This window comes from Spizellomyces punctatus (genome assembly GCF_000182565.1).
Source record: "Spizellomyces punctatus DAOM BR117 chromosome Unknown supercont1.6, whole genome shotgun sequence".
NCBI classification, from domain to species: Eukaryota; Fungi; Chytridiomycota; class Chytridiomycetes; order Spizellomycetales; family Spizellomycetaceae; genus Spizellomyces; species Spizellomyces punctatus.
Genome location: NW_015971542.1, coordinates 894,332 through 910,466, shown reverse-complemented (window position 1 = coordinate 910,466; position 16,135 = coordinate 894,332). Strand labels below are relative to the sequence as shown.

The following is a 16,135-nucleotide window of genomic DNA, read 5'->3' as shown; positions in this document are numbered from 1 at the left end:
AGGGCGAAAGCCATTTGTGGGGTTGAAGCCTTCCATTTCATAGTCGGAACTGCTGGCCAATCATCGCACACGTGGCGCAGTATCATGTGACTAGCAACGCGCTTGTGGCACAGCCATAGTCATCAGGATAAGTCCGCCTTGGGTTGAAGGCCGTGCAAAGCGAGTCGGCCGAAAGGTTACGTAGATCCTTCAATAGCCGATTAGATACAAAGGAGATACGTTTCCCAGAACAATAACTCACATGTGCTGGCAATGTCTTGCGGGGAGGGGTTCGCTGTCGAGCGTGTTGGTAATAGTCCCTTTCTCCAAATGCATTTGGAAATTTTTAATGACATAACGTCGAGCATGCTATTTTTAGATTCATCGCCGGATCCTTCCAGAAAGGCTGCCACTTGCTGAAATTTTCAGAAGCTCTATATCGTCGCTTTTGGCTCCTCGAGGTTCCGGCTCATTGGAAAAAGTGGTGGTCGTCCATGCCGCAGCTTACGACCGAGCTCCTGGCCACCCTGGAAGCTAAAGATGTATTACCGACTATCGACCGCAATACTCAAAGAGGAGAAGTGGCTATCCTTCCCCAGTTAAAACCCAGACGAAATGGCAGTGGTTTGACCCTGGGGATTGTGACGTTCAACGACAAAAAGATGGCTGGCAGTGATGGAACACTCACTATTATGACCGAGAAGGCACCCGAAGCTTCAACAAACGATGATGGAATGGTGTCCATTCGAGTTGCGAGTGATTGCGGTGGCTCATGGTGAGTATGATGCTATCTCAAGCAATACCGCAGGAACCATTCTGACCTCTTTTGCAGGGAACCCCTTGATGGCGACAGGACTACCTCTGCTCGTCCCGGGACGGCGGCGGTCCAAGCTATCCGTTTACGTCCAACCCCCATTCCTGTGCGTGACTTTCTTTCTATAGTTGAGAGAGCCAACAGAGCATGTCCGCCGGCTTTTCCGTTATCAAAGCCACCGCATAGCCCAGGCAGCGCCGTATCAAGAAGACCTACTACCAGTTTTCCAAATGGTGCGTCGAAGCAGAGTCGAAAGACTAGCCTGCCGCAAAAGGTGCCTATAAAACTACCAAGGATGCATATACTTCCTCAATGGGAGAGTAAGTGGAATTATGTTGGACGATGACGAAAGTTTTTATACTGGGGTTTCTATACGGGTGTTTATAGTAAGTGTATCTAGAACAGATTCTGTTCTGCTTTATCGTAACATTGGACAAAGGTCGGTAAATCATAATGCGGATGTGCATAGCGTACGATATATTCCGTGTATGTCAACTTATAATAAAACATTTCATTTTGACGTGAAAAGTACTCACTTCAAAGCTAAGGGTCCCTTGGTAAGGACCCAACTGGCATCCACTCCCACACCCAAGTACCTACTTGTACTTTTAACTACCATCCTATACTTTCTGTTCTCCCTGCACCATCTCCTTGTCTGCTCCCTGGATTTTGCTTGACCCTACATCCGCTGACGACTGTCGCTCAACAGACATTCTGGGCACCATATCACGCACGCGCTGTGTCACCGAGTTTCGCTTTGGAACTGCAAGGTAATTTGCGGCCTCACTAGAATCTCCAGCGTCATCTTGATCCAACTCGTACCTGAACTGGTCGCTTCTTCGTCGAAGGTCCTCGCGGAGGTCGTTGACTTGTCGGCGGAGTCGTTCGAGCTCATTTTCATCCACAACCTCCTCTTCAATTGACCGTTCCAGGTCACCTAGAATTTGGGATTCGACAAGAATTTCCACACTGATATTGTCCCCACTGCAAAAAAAAGCTCAAAGTCAAACCCTGATTTCTACTGAAGGACAGATAGTGGCTACCACTTACAAGAACTTTCGCAGTTTGTTTAATCGCTTCTGCCTGGACTCTTTATTCAGATCCATCGAAATGCCCGGCGTCAAGAAGGCGGGAACATCTGAGATGTTTGACTGTGTGCTAGGAGATTTTGATATGCCAGTACTTTGGGGCGGCGGCGGTAGTGGTATCTCCTTGTCCTCGCTGATCGCGGTCAAGGCATCCAAAATATCCACGGCGTCTTTTGCTTGTCGCAAAATAAAAGATAGGCCTGCCAGACTTCTACGAACACGAGTAACCTCAGGCTTGTCGGTCGGAGCGAGAGATGACAAAAGGGCTTCGGTGGGTGGAAGTTGACCAAGGAGACGCTCCAGTTTACTAGCTTTCTTTTGGAATTGTTTCTTCTCCTCCTGCGTAAGAGGCCGTCGTACCGGCTGTGGGCTAAAGTTGGCGGTAGCTTGCGCTTCTTGGATTTCAGTAACCCCGATACGTTGTCCCATTAGACTGGAGATCTTATCTAAACGCCTCTTATGCGCGTACTTTGAGTCAGCGTCAGCTTCTTCGCTGATAGAACTATCAACGGTATTCGTCGCCGACCTAGTATCAAAGTCACGGCTGGTGAATCTCGCCTTTATATCGCTGTCGGTTACAGGCATTGGCATATTGCTATCCCCTCCTAGAGCCAAACCACTAAGATTCTGGCTCGAGAACAACTTCTCTTGCATGGCCGGGAATGTGACAGTCTGTGAAATCGTTCGTTCGTCCAATGATTCACCCAGCATGCTGGCAATCTTTTTCGTGCGACGTTGTAGGATGCGACGTTCGTTAGGGTCTAGTTCGTTGGTTGTTTCTACGGGTGCAACTTCCTCGTCGGAATTCGCGGATTCGGTAGATTCTGATGATCCAGTTTCCCCTAGCTCCGAGCCCAAAATAGAAGTCGTTTGGCCGGGGACGACAATTTGTTGCGTTCGCTTCTGCTGACTGGTCAGTTTGTCCCCGAAGAACGTCTCTAATTTATCCTTCTTCTTTCGTCTTTGGCTCATGCTAGTAGGGTCCTCGGTATTCGCCAGTTCATCGCTCTTTCTCACAAGAAGCAGGTCATCCGAAGAGTCTCCAAATGCTAAAATATCTTCCAAGCCAGCCAAGTATACATCTGAGGCAGCAAAAATCTGCTTTTGAATGAGTTCCACAGAAGGCCGTTCCCCGAAGAACTTTGCCAATTTCTTTTCCTTATGCATTCTCCGCTGCTTTTCTGCCCATGAACTTCGATTGGCATCATTGAAGTAGCCCTCCAAAATACGGTTAGCCAAAGGAAAGTATTGTGTCAAAGTCTTGGTAAGAACCGATTCTTTGAACTTGATCGTCATTATCTTGGAGTTCCTATTGTTCTTGTCACCTACGAGGGTACCAAGCATTGTAGGGGATTCTACCAGAGGATTGGATTCGAGAATGGGAATGATGGAACGAGCCGTCTCGGCGTTGGTCGGAAAATGAGCAGCAAAGGGACCAGTAATGCGACCTCGTAGAAACTCGGTGCGATCTTTGGGCAAGCAGATGTCAGAACTTTCAGATCGCAATTGCATGTCACCACGCATCAGATCTTAATACATAACGAGAAACTTTTACGTACCAGTCTGTTTTGCCTCTTGGTATTGCTTGTATTTTGCACTCTTCTCAAATCTCAGAAAAGAGTGCCCTTTTAGCATAGCGTACACTTGCTCTTGTGCCTCATCAAAAATCGTTTCATCGACATATCCTTCTGGCATCGGCCACTGAATATCTTTTCGGATCTCCGCTGATATATTGACTTGTAACGGGGCATTTGGTGCAATATATGTCAGGTAGATGTACTTGGAATACGTATCCCTTGCAAGCGGTTTGCAGGATTGAAAAATTTCAACGTCGAGCCAGAAGAGAAGGTTTTCAATGGTGTACTCTTCAACGCAGAATTCGGAAAAATAGCGAAGAGCTAGTTTATTTCGAAGACACGATTGCAGGCGATCGTCTAACGATGAAGTGGTAGGATACAGAGATGATTGGCGGGATCGTGGAGGGGCTTTTGTTGCGGATTTGTCCGTCGCGGTAGTTACGTTCGACAACAAGGATGCTGCTGACGTTATTAAGAGACTCTTATCTGAAGCGGAGGGATCCTGTCCACTCAACACTGATGATGCCTCATTGATTGAATCTTCGAGATTCGGGATCACGAGAGGTGGAAGGTGCTCTCCCGGAGAAATTCCATTTCCATCCGATGCGCGACTACCGGACAATTCTAAGCATTCTGCATCTGATACTTCGACGTCCACGGGCGACATATTGCGATTGATACTTTCCCCTGGTAAGTAAGCACGTCAGTTTGTTAAAGGTATGCAAAACAAGTCCGGATATTACGAACAGCCAATGTACCTTCAAAGGCATTGATGACAGAAACGGTCTCCGTATACCCCAGCACATCACCTATCCTGTCTTCAAACTTCAAAGCTAACATCCCGGCATCGTAGACCTGGCCAATAACCAATGGATCTCGGCCCTTCTTCTGATTTGCAGAGCGGTCTTCTTCATGCAGAAAGAACTTGTAAGCATACTCCGCCTCAATCTGCTTTGCTAAGTGCTCCACAGTTTGATCTCTGTCAACTGTCATTTCCAAGGTCACATCCGTGCCGGTGACCGTCACGTTGATTTTAGAGAACTGTTGAACATGGGCAGAAGTCCGATGCTGTTGTTTAGTCATGACGCGCGCAATACGCACTCGGCGCTCGGTGCTGTCCTCCTCTGTATCCGATGAGAAAGACGACGCTTCAGCGGGCACAGGGGTGGACAAACCGGTCGACTTTGGGCGGCCGTATTCGGATAGCCTTCTACCTTGAATCATGGATGCCCTTCGTCCACCTGTATCGCTGAGCTCAGATGGCTCGCCCTCACCTATCTCCGCTCCACTCTGTCCCCAATTTCGTGATAGGAATTTTTGGCCGATAGACACGGATCGCTTCCGTCCTTGGGACGGAGCACCGGAAGTGGAATCGGCGCTTCTTGGCGAGCTGGACATTGTTACGCACTCGCAAAAGAAATGGCCAGCACCCAGGTAAACTTTTTGTCAAACAAATGTGTAAGGCAATGTGACGGCGGTTTGAAAGAAATTTTGCCACACAGAATAGTAGAATATTTAGAAGCCTGCTCTTTCTCCTTCACAATGAGAGTCTGAGATACCCGTCTTGTGATCGGGTTCCCAACAATCGACCAGAATTGAACCCCCCAGGCAGCGTTGACCCTGAATTTGAGCGATTAGGTAATTCTCGGAGCAAACTCACCAAGTATTGTTGCTAACGCCACTGACGGCCGTACCGGACTTTCACGCAAGTGGTTCGTGCTTGATGCCCCGTGGAAGGGCCAACTGCTTGGTCTAACCGTATATGACCTATTCACGTGCTTGGACCATGCCTAAACAATAGCCAGCTATTTGTTTCCCGCCAGTTTGGTTGATTGTCCTGGTTAACTCACTTTTTTTTGCATCATACGCTAATTCCGCGATTATGGGCATCCCTCTGGTGCATCATGATAAATAGGACGAATTTACGCCCACCCGTCAAATGCTCACCAGATGGAAGCAGATGGCGATATGAATGACTTCCGAGCACAGATGACTACTTAGTGTATTTACGAGTTGAAAGACCCTTTCCCGCTTGGGCGGAGTAAGAAACAAGTAACTTAGGTGAACGTTATGTAAGCAAACTTGTGTTGCTAAGAGACGTAAAAAAGGGGCTATAAAAGACGGCCGCCCCCTCGCCTTGGACGTGTTTTTTTCCATCTCGTTCATCTTTGCCCCTTTTTCCATTTCCCGTCTTCAACAAATATGTCCAGCAAAGTCTTCGTTGGTGGTCTTGCTTGGGAAACGACCAACGATTCCCTGCGCTCGTGCTTTGAAAAATATGGAGAAGTGACCGATGCTTATGTGATAACCGAGAGAGAATCAGGTTCAGATCCGAGACCGTTTCGTGTATTTGTTTCCCATGAGGGACGGAGGAGACCTACAGTATGAGCTACGCGTCTGTAGTTGGAATCGGACAGAGTGAAAGAGGGCCATTTTTCAATGCACCCGTCTGACCGTAATGAAAGGGCAGCCATTTGTGAATGCACCCGTTTTGTGAAAGACCGACCTTTGAGTCTCTTGATCGTGGTCATGGATTATCAAATGACGCACTCTCCGTCCTTGTGGTGTTGCCTTTAAACCATGTTGTTGTTGAGCGCATGGAACGTGTCATCCTTTTTGTTTACCACTGGCGCCCTATTCCGTTCCCTATGTTCCTATGTTTCGCCGACTCGATTTCGAAAACAAGGACGCTCTCGTGGGTTCGGTTTCGTTACCTTCGCCGATGCCAAGAACGCAGAAGATGCCGTAGCCGCCATGAAAGATCAAGAACTTGACGGAAGGTCAGAATGCGACTTGATTTGACCCATCAGGAACGGTTATTGAACAATTTGCCTTTCTTTCTATAGACCTATCAGGGTTGATATTGCCAACGAGCGTCCACCCCGTGACGAGAACCGTGGTGGCGGTGGTGGTTACCGCAACCGTGACTCTGGTTACGGAGGAAGATCTTTTGGTGGTGACCGTGGATACCGCGGCGGTGACCGTGGAGATGACCGTGGTTCTCGCTCGGACCGTGGCTATGATCGTCGGGACGACCGGGACCGCCGGGATCGCCGGGATGACCGTGATGACAGGAATGGTGGTGGCCGGTCTCGTCATGACAGGCCTTCTGACCGATCTTCTGGCCGTCGTAACGACTACTAGATAACAGTCGCTGGAATGTGTTTGATAATTGTAACCTGCTTTACCGATCATTTGCGATGTCTTGTATTTGGGAAAATGGATTTGGTTTAATACATTGGATCGATGCTTGTCAAATTATTTGCATCGTATGGCATATCAAGAATGTGCACAAGACTTTTTGTTGCGCACGGAAGGAAGGTGAAAAAAGAAAAGTCTTGTAAAAGGCGATTTTAATGCTCTTATTGGGCAGCAGCTGTTTTTGCAATGAACGCTCAAGGTCACATGCAATGCCATAGCAACAAGGATCGTTGAGCGACAATGAAGGTGACGGGGCTTCACTGATCGCACAAGTTGTCGAGAAAACTTGGAAAGCCTCCAGTCGACAACGCCTGCAGACGTATTGGGAACAGTCCGTTGCGTCGCTTCATAGTCTGCTATCATCATGTCGAACCCTCCGGACTCATGGGAAGACCAGGCCGATGGCCTTCCTCAACAGTTTAACCGAATGAACGTCGGTGGAGGTCGTTCCACGGCAAATACCGCCGGTGGAGGTGGAGGACCTGCCTACAACTTTCAGAACTTCAACCTTGGCGCTGCCGAATTTGTTCCAACTTGGGGTGGACAAGAGCAATCATATGAGCAAGGATATGGCAATTATGCACAACAACCCTATGCTTACCACCAGCAGCAAAGCTACAACCAGGGCTACCAGCAACCTTATCACCAGGGCTATGGGCATCAGCAGCAAGGTTACGGTTATCAGCAAGGTTACCAGCAAGGTTATCAACAGCAGCAGGCATATCAAGGTTACCAGCAGCAGACCCGCCAGCAGCAGTATCAACCTCAACAACAGTACCAAGCCCCTACCGCGGCGCCTGCTCGGAACCAAGCTCCCGCAAAGGCTGTGTCGATTTCCATCGGTGGAAAACCAAAGGGTTTGTATAGATCTGGAATCAGACCATATCTGATGTATGCATAATTTTAACACACCCGATCTTAGAAGCGACGCCCGCGAAGGCAGTATCTATCTCGATCGGTGGCGGAAATCAAAAGCCCAAAGGTGAACAATGATCGAGATCTGCTTTTCGTTAATCCTGTCGCTAATATTTTTGTGCAGAGAGTACGACCCCCGCCAAGCTAGCCCAGGCGGAAGCCCAAGAGAAGCCTGCACCATCACTGAAGCAGGAGGAGCAAGTAGAGACAAAGGATGAAGTCAAAGAGGCTCCCAAACCCAAAGAAGAGATTCCTGAGAAAAAGGAGGAAAAGAAGGAAGAGAAAAAGGCAGTAGAACCTGAGCCTGAGGTGGAAGCTGAACCAGAACAAGAAGACGATGGGACTGACGAGGGCAAAGAACACATCAATATCGTGTTCATTGGTCACGTTGATGCTGGAAAGTCCACCATGGGTGGACACCTACTGTGAGTGTCGAGTGTGACATTCACTGCTCCATTGTATATCTGACGCCTAGGGTATTTGTAGGTTCTTGACGGGGATGGTAGATAAGCGAACCATGGAGAAGTATGAGAGGGAGGCAAAGGAATTAGGACGTGAATCATGGTACCTCTCGTGGGCCTTGGACTTGAATCAAGAAGAACGTAACAAGGTATAAACGAAATAGTAAGATGGTGTACCTCGAAGTACCATCTAAGCTGGTTGTCACAGGGCAAAACTACCGAATACGGCCGCGGTTATTTTGAGACAGAAAAGCGACGCTTCACCATTTTGGATGCTCCTGGACACAAGAACTTTGTTCCAAGTATGATCGGAGGAGCATCCCAAGCGGATGTTGGCGTCCTCGTTATTTCCGCCCGGAAGGGAGAATTTGAGACCGGTTTTGAGCGTGGGGGCCAGACCCGGGAGCATGCGATGCTGGCCAAAACGGCTGGAGTCAAGCGCCTCATTGTTGTGGTCAACAAAATGGACGACCCAACTGTGAACTGGTCGAAGGAGCGGTAATTACTTTGTCATGTTCATTTTGTCAAGGGCTTTGTTCATATTCATGTTTTGTAGATACGACGAATGTATTGGGAAGATTATGCCCTTCCTGAGGCAAGTGGGATTCAATCCCAAGACAGGTAGGCTGGAGTTTGACGGTCAAACTATAACTTCACGCGCGCTGATTCATTCGGATTAGATCTGGACTGCATGCCTGTATCTGGGTTTACTGGTGCCAACTTGAAAGATCCTTTGGATAAGAAAATATGCGAGTGGTACAGGTATGCAGACATCGAAAAACGCAGATGCAGAAATGCCCCAATTGTTTTTTTTTAACCGGCATGTACTCTATTTCTTAGCGGACCCTCACTTATAAATCTTCTCGATGAGATGGTAATTCCCGATAGAGGCTTCAACCGACCATTTATGATGCCTATCGCCGACAAATTCAAGGTACATAAAACTCCGGATTGTTGTGGTCTTGTCCTTACTCTGACTGCGGAACTACTTAGGACATGGGTACAGTTGTGACTGGAAAGATTGAGTCCGGCAAAGTGCGAAAAGGACAGAGTGTGTTCATCATGCCAAACAAGGTGAGCCGATGGAAATTGTCTATGAAATGGCATTCATACATCTGAACAAATGTCATATAGCAAAAAGCAGAGGTATCTGCCATCATGCAGGAAGACCACGAGCTGGCTGTGGCGAAAAGTGGAGACAACGTGAGATTACGATTGAAGGGCGTCGAAGAAGAGGTAATGAGTGCTCTTGCAGAGATTCTTCTATGGAAAGGTCGCTAATTAAGATATGGATAGGATATTATGCCCGGTTTCGTCCTTTGTACCAACAAAAACCCCGTCCACCATGTCACTGCCTTTGACGCCCAACTGGCTATCATCGAGTACAAAAATATCATTTGTGCCGGGTACACTGCCGTCATGCATGCTCATACGAGTGTGGAAGAGATTACCCTCTCGGTATGTTCATATTTTAGACAAAGAACCAGGAACCTCACTTAGTAATTTCCGCTTCAGGCATTGCTTCATTCTGTTGACAAAAAGAGCGGGAAGAAAACTAAGCGACCGCCACAGTTTTTGAAGCAGGGGGATGTTGCGATCGTACGTGTTCAAACCACCCAACCTATCTGTTTGGAAACCTATGCAGATTATCCTCAGCTCGGGCGGTTCACTCTTCGTGATGAAGGCAAAACCATAGCCATCGGAAAAGTTACAAAGCTCATTGTGGACGAATAAATCCTGTTGGATAGCCACCAATTTATCAAGAATTTTAGTATTAGGGCGAAGCTGCATTCAGGGTGAAGGGGGGTGTGTTGACTGTTTTATTTAGCTGTGATGACGTTCTTTCTCATTAGCGATTACAACCATGGATATCTTTTGCATGAAATCATTCGTCTTGTTAAACCACCAGGGCGCTTCAGCCTGTTACTGAAGATATTGGCTATTGATTTCACAGCCACTGGAATGACTCAGCCATCCAAGCGGTCGTTGCTCAGCCCTTGACTGACGTTTTAGCACAAAAACTACGTTGACCGTGATGGTGATTGCATTGCTTGGATCTATGCGATGACGCCTCTACCTGCAGATTACCATCCTTATAAACAGGTGAATTGTCGTGTTGAGAGAATTTTTAGTGAGCCAAGGTTATAACTGATCTTTAATGCTCATTGTGTCTATCCCAGTTCGACCAAGGCAGATTATCAGAAGACCTGCAATATGTAGACTTGGAGGAGAAAAAATCCATTGACAGTGAAGGTCTAAGGCCAGGAGGGTTTGACCCGCCATTGCGTGGAACGAATGGTGTTGAAGAGCAAGCTTTCACGTTCCGCGCGGTCTTTGTTGGCACGATATTGGGTGCCATAATTGGGGCCTCGAATATGTATCTGGGCTTGACTGTGGGGTGGACCTTTGGAGCATCCTTATTTGGATCTATTGTTGGGTATGATATATTGATGGTTTTTGAGACAAGATCCCCTGCGTCTGCCTACTTTTTGTAGTATTGATGATCTTCGGTACTTTATAGGTTTGCGATATTAAAGCCATTATCAAGGATTTTGTCTCCGAGGTTCGGTGGTAAGTATCCCATTGACAAAACCAATGAATAGTATCTCATTAGCTACGGTTTTTGGCAATAGGTGGTTACTTTGGACCAAAGGAGAACTGTACGGTACAGAGTAGCGCGACAGCCGCGGGAGGCTTGTCTGTGGGATTTGTGACAGCCATTCCAGCTCTTTATCGATTAGGGTTGATGAGCGACACGGTTGCCAAAGATGTGGTTCCGCTTCTATTGTTTGCACTAGCAGCCGCATACTATGGGCTGTTTTTTGCTATTCCTCTGCGGCGTTACTTTAGTAAGTTGCGGTCAATCGCTAAAACGCTCAAGTGTGTGGAGATCCTGATTATATTCCAATTGGCAGTTCTGAAGCAGAAACTGATCTTCCCATCGGCTACGGTGTCGGCTGAGACTATCAAATCCCTTCATGACAGCGTAGAGGGAGAGCTGAATAGCGGCAAGAAGGCAAAGATCTTGGTTACATCCTTTGTTCTGGCCTTTGCTGTAAAATGCATTACTTGGTGGATACCCGTTCTACTAGAGTGGCATCCTCTATACTTTATTGGGAAAGCCGCCCGGTCGATCCCATTGATGGCTGCTGACGCGCTGTGGCGGTGGAGGCTGGAGTTTCGGCTGGCGTTTCTAGGCGCGGGGATGCTAGTGGGAATGAATACTGCGACATCGTTCTTTGCGGGAAGTGTTACAGCATGGGCTATTATCGGTGCGTCGCACATCCGTGATGATGCGTTGTTCGTGCACCCCAATTCCTAGACTTAAACATTTATTGCTGGTGATTTAGGCCCCACCCTTCTTGCAACCGGGACCGTAACGAACGCGTTTGGTTTCCCACACTACACTGAATTCAACAGTACCACATCCATAGAAGAGTTTAACCGTCAAGTGACGGCTCAATACTGGCTTCTTTGGCCGGGGGTGGTGTTGATGATCGCATCAAGCTTTGCAGAGCTTGGTGTGCGATGGAAGTCGCTCGCGCGGGGGTTTACAGGATTATTTCAGGAAACCAAGGGCGGGATAAAAGCAGCGGCCAAGATAACCAGGAAAGGATCAACTGGGTCATCCTATCCAATGACCAGAGTGAACAGCGAAGAAGTCGCACCTGCGAAAGTTTCGACCGACGAAAAGCGGGAGCAGGTGTTTGGAGAAGGAATGGTGCATGCTGATCCCGCGGATGAACATTCGGAGGAGGAAGATCCGACGCTGCCCCATGAGCGTGTCCCAGCTTTATGGTGGGGAACAGGGTTATTAGTATCCACAGTTTTCACCACAGCGTACGTGTTAGGGGCACACACAAGGGGCATGTCAAACCACTGGCTGATTTCTGTGTCTTTAGGATTTTGACCTGGCAGTTTGGTCTCGCAGTTTATGAAGGCCTTATTGCCATTATACTCGGCTTCTTACTGGCGTTTGTAGGCTTACAAGCTGCAGGAGAGACAGATATCAACCCGACAGGAGCGATTGGAAAAACGACCCAATTCATTTTTGCGGCTTTTCGTCATTCCGATATGCGCCAGGCTTTGAAGACCAATTTGATTGCTGGGAATGTTGCTGCTGCGTGTGCCTCCCAAACGGTTAGTCGAAAAATGGACTCGGTCGTTTTTGAAAATCAGTCATGGTTAAATTTTCTCCCCTTTGACCAGGTCGACATGGTAGAGGATTTAAAGACCGCACATCTCCTCCGATCACCACCACGAGCCCAATTCCTTGCGCAAGCCCTTGCAAGTTTGGCAGCGGTGTTCCTCTCCGTCGGGCTTTTCATCTTATTCGGAACATCGTATCCTTGCATTCTTCGGATGCCTGTTCCTGGGCAAACATGCGAATTTGAAGCACCTGCTGTTGCATCCTGGACCGCAGTTTCCGTTGCTCTTACGTCAGGGATCGACAAGACGGTCCCTGCATCGGCAGCATGGATGAGTCTAGCGATGTTGATTATCTGCATCGTGTTTACAATTGTAAAGTATAATCTGGTCAGACCAAATTTTAGACAATTTTTGCCGAGTTTAAGTGGTAAGGTTTGAAAGGTTTCATTTATGCAACCTGACCACCATTTAATGATGGTTCCATTGGCTGTGAATAGCATTCGGAATCGCCCTTGTAAACCCGCAACCATACATTGGTCTCGCGATGTTTACAGGAGCTCTGATCACTTTTTTCTGGAAGAGACGATCCCCGACATCGCATGAGCTATATTGCTACGCCGTCGCGTCGGGGCTGGTAGCTGGGGAAGGTGTAGGTGGGATAGTGGAAGCTTTGTATGCATTGGCCGGACTGGATCGTACTCAGAGAGCTGTCCAATGGGGTATACCCGTGACCAACGCAGTGCGCTTTGAGAATGGGTCGTTTGTTGTTGCTTAAAAGATATTTTTATGTATATACATTTACTGTGTTAATATTGGATGCGAAATTAGAATGATCAGCTCACGCCACTTGTGTACATCTTTGTCAAACAATCAAAATGTATTACATGAATTTATATAAACCTTCTGGGGAATTGTAAGAATGTAACATGAATCCGCATAGATTTTGGCAAGCATGTGCGGGGTGACGAACAAAAGAAAAAAATTATGAGTATTCCGAATAAGGGGGTGGTGGCTCTACAGGAAGCCATGGTTCGTCTATTGCATCAACTCCTCTTGTCCCGTTTGTGGAAGCATCACGATGAACTGCGGAACTTGACGCAGTAGGATTCTGATAAGTAGAACCCGTAGATCGCACGCTCGATTGTTCCGCTGCGAGAGCATATGCATTCTTATCGGGTGGAGGTGTGAGCACCAAGTGAGCCGGGGGGGCGGAAGGAGAGGGCGTACTTGGTGACGTACTCTCCCCGCTACAACTGCGGATGGAACCATTTGAGGTCGTTCGCATGTGCGACGAGCAGTGCGCGCAAATACTAGGACTAGAGACGTTGGAAGTGTCGGTTGAAGCGCTCATGATATTGTCTAGAGATGGGGAGGTCGGTGCAAAAGATCGTGGAATGGGACGGGGAGGAAGAAGATGGAGGGCAGAGCTTGAAGCGGAGGCACTTGACGGGTGGCGTGACGGGAGTGGGGATGAGGTATTCTGTCGTTGAGTCTTTATCGAGAGTTGTCCCTTTATTTCCGAGGATGCTCGCGGGCGACTTTCAGTGGACGTTGATGAATTCTGTGTACTAGGCCGACTTGATAGAGACATGCGATCAGACCCTCCAGAAATGGTGTTTCTTCGCCGTCGTCTGGGCACAGATGTAGACCTGCTCCGATTTGTGCGTACGGTGCTTCTCGTCGATGGTCGTCGAGGAGGCTCCGCCAAAGTTTCCCTGAGAGGGATTGTTCCTATTACGATGGGGAAACTAAACTCCAAGGATTTACGTCCACCGCTCAACATCCCGTCTGCTAGAGACTTGACAACATGGTCTACTTTCCGCTTCTCTTCGTCGCTAGACCCCATCTCGTCCGACTTTCCATTTGGAAGATGTTCGAGAGATGCAGTATCATCATCGACACTCTTATTCATACTTCGAGCATCACTGCGTCCTATTCTCAATTGGACCTGTAGCTCATAGGACACCCTTACTACGTCATCGTCCCGCCCCAAACTACTCCAAGGAAAGTCATCCGAGTAATGCAACGCAAGTGGCGTGTCAGGATTGAGGGTAGCCTTTTTCTTGGTCCCTCTCTCTCGTCGTATCGGGTCAATGAAGTAGTCCACCGTAAGGTCAACGTCCACGTCACCGGGCGCTATATCAAGAGGCTCGTATACATGTCGAATTCTCGCTACTTTTGCGGGGGAAAATGTTGAATGAGGGATAAATGGATCGACGGCATAGCCCATGCCTCGCGTAGGATATCTCCATCGAATATATCTGACAAGCGAGATGTGGACGCCCGTTACGTGCTTGACGTTGCCCATGTGATTAATTTCCAAACGGATGGGAATTGTGTCGCCTGCAAGTGCATAAGGAGGTCAGCAAATGATAGTCAAGTTCGCTGATATCGTCCTTCGTGCCCATTTATACCTTTGCAATAGGCCTTTCGAGGGATGCTGACGCGGGCCTCTATTGTCCCCTTGAGAAAAAGGCCTAGTAAGCCCACGTCAATCCCCCGCGTGATCGCCTGCGGTTGATGGTATAGAGGATCATTCGTATCGTTGAGGCAAGCAACGTGAAACGGATAAAAGGAAGAGTAATCTTTGCGAGGCCATGGCCGGACTATTTCCACATGTACAAAATATACAATTGCAATCTTCCAGTTCTAATAAAAAGTCGAAAAAATCAGGCCATCATCCAAAATGAACCCAAGAGAGCAACACTTTCACAGTGCACATTCATACCTGAAACGAGGAAGGCAGCACCAACTCCATACCAGGATCTTTCCGCACGAGCGGAAACTCAAAAGGAAAGATCTGCTTTCCCGATGGCATCGTTGCCACGTCAAAAATGTTCTCCCCAAGCGTGTTTGTATTGGCGCGCTTTCCCCATATAATCTTCTCGTAGTACATGAGCAGGCGTGTTCGCTCCGCTGCGTCAAGGGTTCGTATAATCTCCGCACTGAAAGGGGGTGAGATATCAGTACGCTTGCTTGTGATACGTTTTGGAGAGACCGCAGATTGCAGATCGCTATTTTGAGCGTGACTGTATCTGCAGTGGCAGTCGCCCTCCACCACCCACAGGCAAAGTCCGACGTTGTCTCACATCTGCTACCCTCCCGCACCAACGTGCTTCCCATTCGTTTCCGCTTCAAAACTTACAGATCAGGCTTTGCCTTTCCAGTCAATTGAACGGCGCCCACACACCGTAGACGCACATACTTGACAGGACCTCCTTTCTGCCAGTCGAGAATCACCCGGCCTGTCAATCGTGTCAGTTGGCTAAACTCTCCGTTCAATATCTGGAGGACATGCACGCACCTTTCATAATCTCTCCTGCAAAGTGCGGGGTTCGCCCTCGCTCCAGCTGAACGGATAAGCGGGGTCCACCCATCTCCAGAGGATGACACCCAACCAGCTCAAATCTTGTAGTTCTTCTGGAGAGATTTCCGTGATGCTCAAGAGATTTGCAAGGTAAAAAACCTATAAAAAACACGCTCATCGAGAGCAAGAGGTCCCCGCTGTGCACTGTGCCACCCCAAAGTGGCACAGTATGATCAGGTAATCGTTCAAAATTTGACCAGCGGCGAGTTTGTGTCAAACGGAGGTTGGTTTTTATTTACTGTTTTTGTTTGTTTATTTTGTGGATGTAGGTTTCTGACGGTTGGGGATGTTTTATGGAGATATTGAGTTTAAAACCTTGTTGAAATGGCATAGCGATTGCATGGCGATGCATGAGCGTTCCATTGCGAGGCATGAATCCATTCAGCCTTTGGAGAGATTTGAAAAGCAAGCAAAGGAAAGGATTGCGCAGGGGGGAGAGCAGCAGTCGATGAGCTCAACTTGGTTCGCGGCAACAACGAAATGTATTCTGAAAAGATGGTTTACCCGTAGATCATTGGCAATTGTAGACTTGTTTTGGCTTTAGGTTTTGCCAGCTACACATGTCGTCCGCAGGATTATTAAAG

At 48.1% G+C, this 16,135-nt stretch overlaps 6 protein-coding genes across 7 annotated transcripts; 4 read left to right on the top strand and 2 right to left on the bottom strand.

Annotated features, from left to right (window-relative positions):
- Positions 1-420: 420 nt before the first annotated feature.
- SPPG_04062 (uncharacterized protein) lies at positions 421-1,314 on the top strand. The gene is made up of 2 exons (XM_016752309.1): positions 421-754; positions 812-1,314. Exons 1-2 carry the CDS (start codon positions 474-476, stop codon positions 1,137-1,139), a joined length of 609 nt encoding a protein of 202 aa, XP_016609002.1. The 5' UTR covers positions 421-473; the 3' UTR covers positions 1,140-1,314.
- SPPG_04061 (uncharacterized protein) lies at positions 1,234-5,250 on the bottom strand. Its single transcript, XM_016752308.1, has 4 exons — positions 4,217-5,250; positions 3,441-4,145; positions 1,844-3,350; positions 1,234-1,777 (listed from the first exon to the last, which is right to left on the bottom strand). The coding sequence occupies exons 1-4, from the start codon at positions 4,854-4,856 to the stop codon at positions 1,414-1,416; spliced, it is 3,216 nt and encodes a 1,071-aa protein (XP_016609001.1). The 5' UTR covers positions 4,857-5,250; the 3' UTR covers positions 1,234-1,413.
- Positions 5,251-5,604: 354 nt separating this feature from the next.
- On the top strand, positions 5,605-6,744 carry SPPG_04060 (the record flags this gene model as incomplete). 2 transcript variants are annotated; one of them, XM_016752307.1, is made up of 3 exons in its annotated part: positions 5,605-5,781; positions 6,145-6,238; positions 6,305-6,744. In XM_016752307.1, exons 1-3 carry the CDS (start codon positions 5,661-5,663, stop codon positions 6,600-6,602), a joined length of 513 nt encoding a protein of 170 aa, XP_016609000.1. In that variant the 5' UTR covers positions 5,605-5,660. The 2 variants fall into 2 exon arrangements, with proteins under 2 accessions (XP_016609000.1, XP_016608999.1); XM_016752306.1 differs by having other exon boundaries at positions 5,735-6,238; positions 6,305-6,602.
- A 150-nt stretch (positions 6,745-6,894) lies between these two features.
- On the top strand, positions 6,895-9,940 carry SPPG_04059 (translation elongation factor Tu). Its single transcript, XM_016752305.1, has 12 exons — positions 6,895-7,516; positions 7,582-7,641; positions 7,699-7,999; positions 8,061-8,184; positions 8,244-8,533; positions 8,592-8,656; positions 8,716-8,797; positions 8,876-8,969; positions 9,029-9,109; positions 9,170-9,271; positions 9,332-9,493; positions 9,551-9,940. The coding sequence occupies exons 1-12, from the start codon at positions 7,024-7,026 to the stop codon at positions 9,767-9,769; spliced, it is 2,073 nt and encodes a 690-aa protein (XP_016608998.1). The 5' UTR covers positions 6,895-7,023; the 3' UTR covers positions 9,770-9,940.
- A 111-nt stretch (positions 9,941-10,051) lies between these two features.
- Positions 10,052-13,017, top strand: SPPG_04058 (OPT superfamily oligopeptide transporter). Its single transcript, XM_016752304.1, has 9 exons — positions 10,052-10,138; positions 10,216-10,472; positions 10,557-10,606; positions 10,669-10,884; positions 10,951-11,307; positions 11,386-11,875; positions 11,938-12,175; positions 12,245-12,611; positions 12,682-13,017. Exons 1-9 carry the CDS (start codon positions 10,100-10,102, stop codon positions 12,957-12,959), a joined length of 2,292 nt encoding a protein of 763 aa, XP_016608997.1. The 5' UTR covers positions 10,052-10,099; the 3' UTR covers positions 12,960-13,017.
- On the bottom strand, positions 12,955-15,651 carry SPPG_04057 (uncharacterized protein). The gene is made up of 5 exons (XM_016752303.1): positions 15,489-15,651; positions 15,330-15,429; positions 14,913-15,129; positions 14,599-14,833; positions 12,955-14,527 (listed from the first exon to the last, which is right to left on the bottom strand). Exons 1-5 carry the CDS (start codon positions 15,559-15,561, stop codon positions 13,167-13,169), a joined length of 1,986 nt encoding a protein of 661 aa, XP_016608996.1. The 5' UTR covers positions 15,562-15,651; the 3' UTR covers positions 12,955-13,166.
- Positions 15,652-16,135: the final 484 nt, after the last annotated feature.

What these genes read in the sequence shown, in the direction of transcription:
- SPPG_04062 (XM_016752309.1), top strand. Translation starts at nt 474, where the DNA reads ATGCCGCAGCTTACGACCGAGCTCCTGGCCACCCTGGAAGCTAAAGAT. An exon ending in AGTGATTGCGGTGGCTCATG is followed by an intron (nt 755 to 811) that starts GTGAGTATGATG and finishes CCTCTTTTGCAG; the next exon opens with GGAACCCCTTGATGGCGACA.
- SPPG_04061 (XM_016752308.1), bottom strand. Translation starts at nt 4,856, where the DNA reads ATGTCCAGCTCGCCAAGAAGCGCCGATTCCACTTCCGGTGCTCCGTCC. An exon ending in TGTCATCAATGCCTTTGAAG is followed by an intron (nt 4,146 to 4,216) that starts GTACATTGGCTG and finishes CTTACTTACCAG; the next exon opens with GGGAAAGTATCAATCGCAAT. An exon ending in CCAAGAGGCAAAACAGACTG is followed by an intron (nt 3,351 to 3,440) that starts GTACGTAAAAGT and finishes GCTTGCCCAAAG; the next exon opens with ATCGCACCGAGTTTCTACGA.
- SPPG_04059 (XM_016752305.1), top strand. Translation starts at nt 7,024, where the DNA reads ATGTCGAACCCTCCGGACTCATGGGAAGACCAGGCCGATGGCCTTCCT. An exon ending in ATCAAGAAGAACGTAACAAG is followed by an intron (nt 8,185 to 8,243) that starts GTATAAACGAAA and finishes TGGTTGTCACAG; the next exon opens with GGCAAAACTACCGAATACGG. An exon ending in GTGAACTGGTCGAAGGAGCG is followed by an intron (nt 8,534 to 8,591) that starts GTAATTACTTTG and finishes CATGTTTTGTAG; the next exon opens with ATACGACGAATGTATTGGGA.
- SPPG_04058 (XM_016752304.1), top strand. Translation starts at nt 10,100, where the DNA reads ATGACGCCTCTACCTGCAGATTACCATCCTTATAAACAG. An exon ending in TTTGTCTCCGAGGTTCGGTG is followed by an intron (nt 10,607 to 10,668) that starts GTAAGTATCCCA and finishes TTTTGGCAATAG; the next exon opens with GTGGTTACTTTGGACCAAAG. An exon ending in TCCACAGTTTTCACCACAGC is followed by an intron (nt 11,876 to 11,937) that starts GTACGTGTTAGG and finishes CTGTGTCTTTAG; the next exon opens with GATTTTGACCTGGCAGTTTG.
- SPPG_04057 (XM_016752303.1), bottom strand. Translation starts at nt 15,561, where the DNA reads ATGGGTGGACCCCGCTTATCCGTTCAGCTGGAGCGAGGGCGAACCCCG. An exon ending in TGCAGGAGAGATTATGAAAG is followed by an intron (nt 15,430 to 15,488) that starts GTGCGTGCATGT and finishes CACGATTGACAG; the next exon opens with GCCGGGTGATTCTCGACTGG. An exon ending in GGAAAGGCAAAGCCTGATCT is followed by an intron (nt 15,130 to 15,329) that starts GTAAGTTTTGAA and finishes ACCCCCTTTCAG; the next exon opens with TGCGGAGATTATACGAACCC.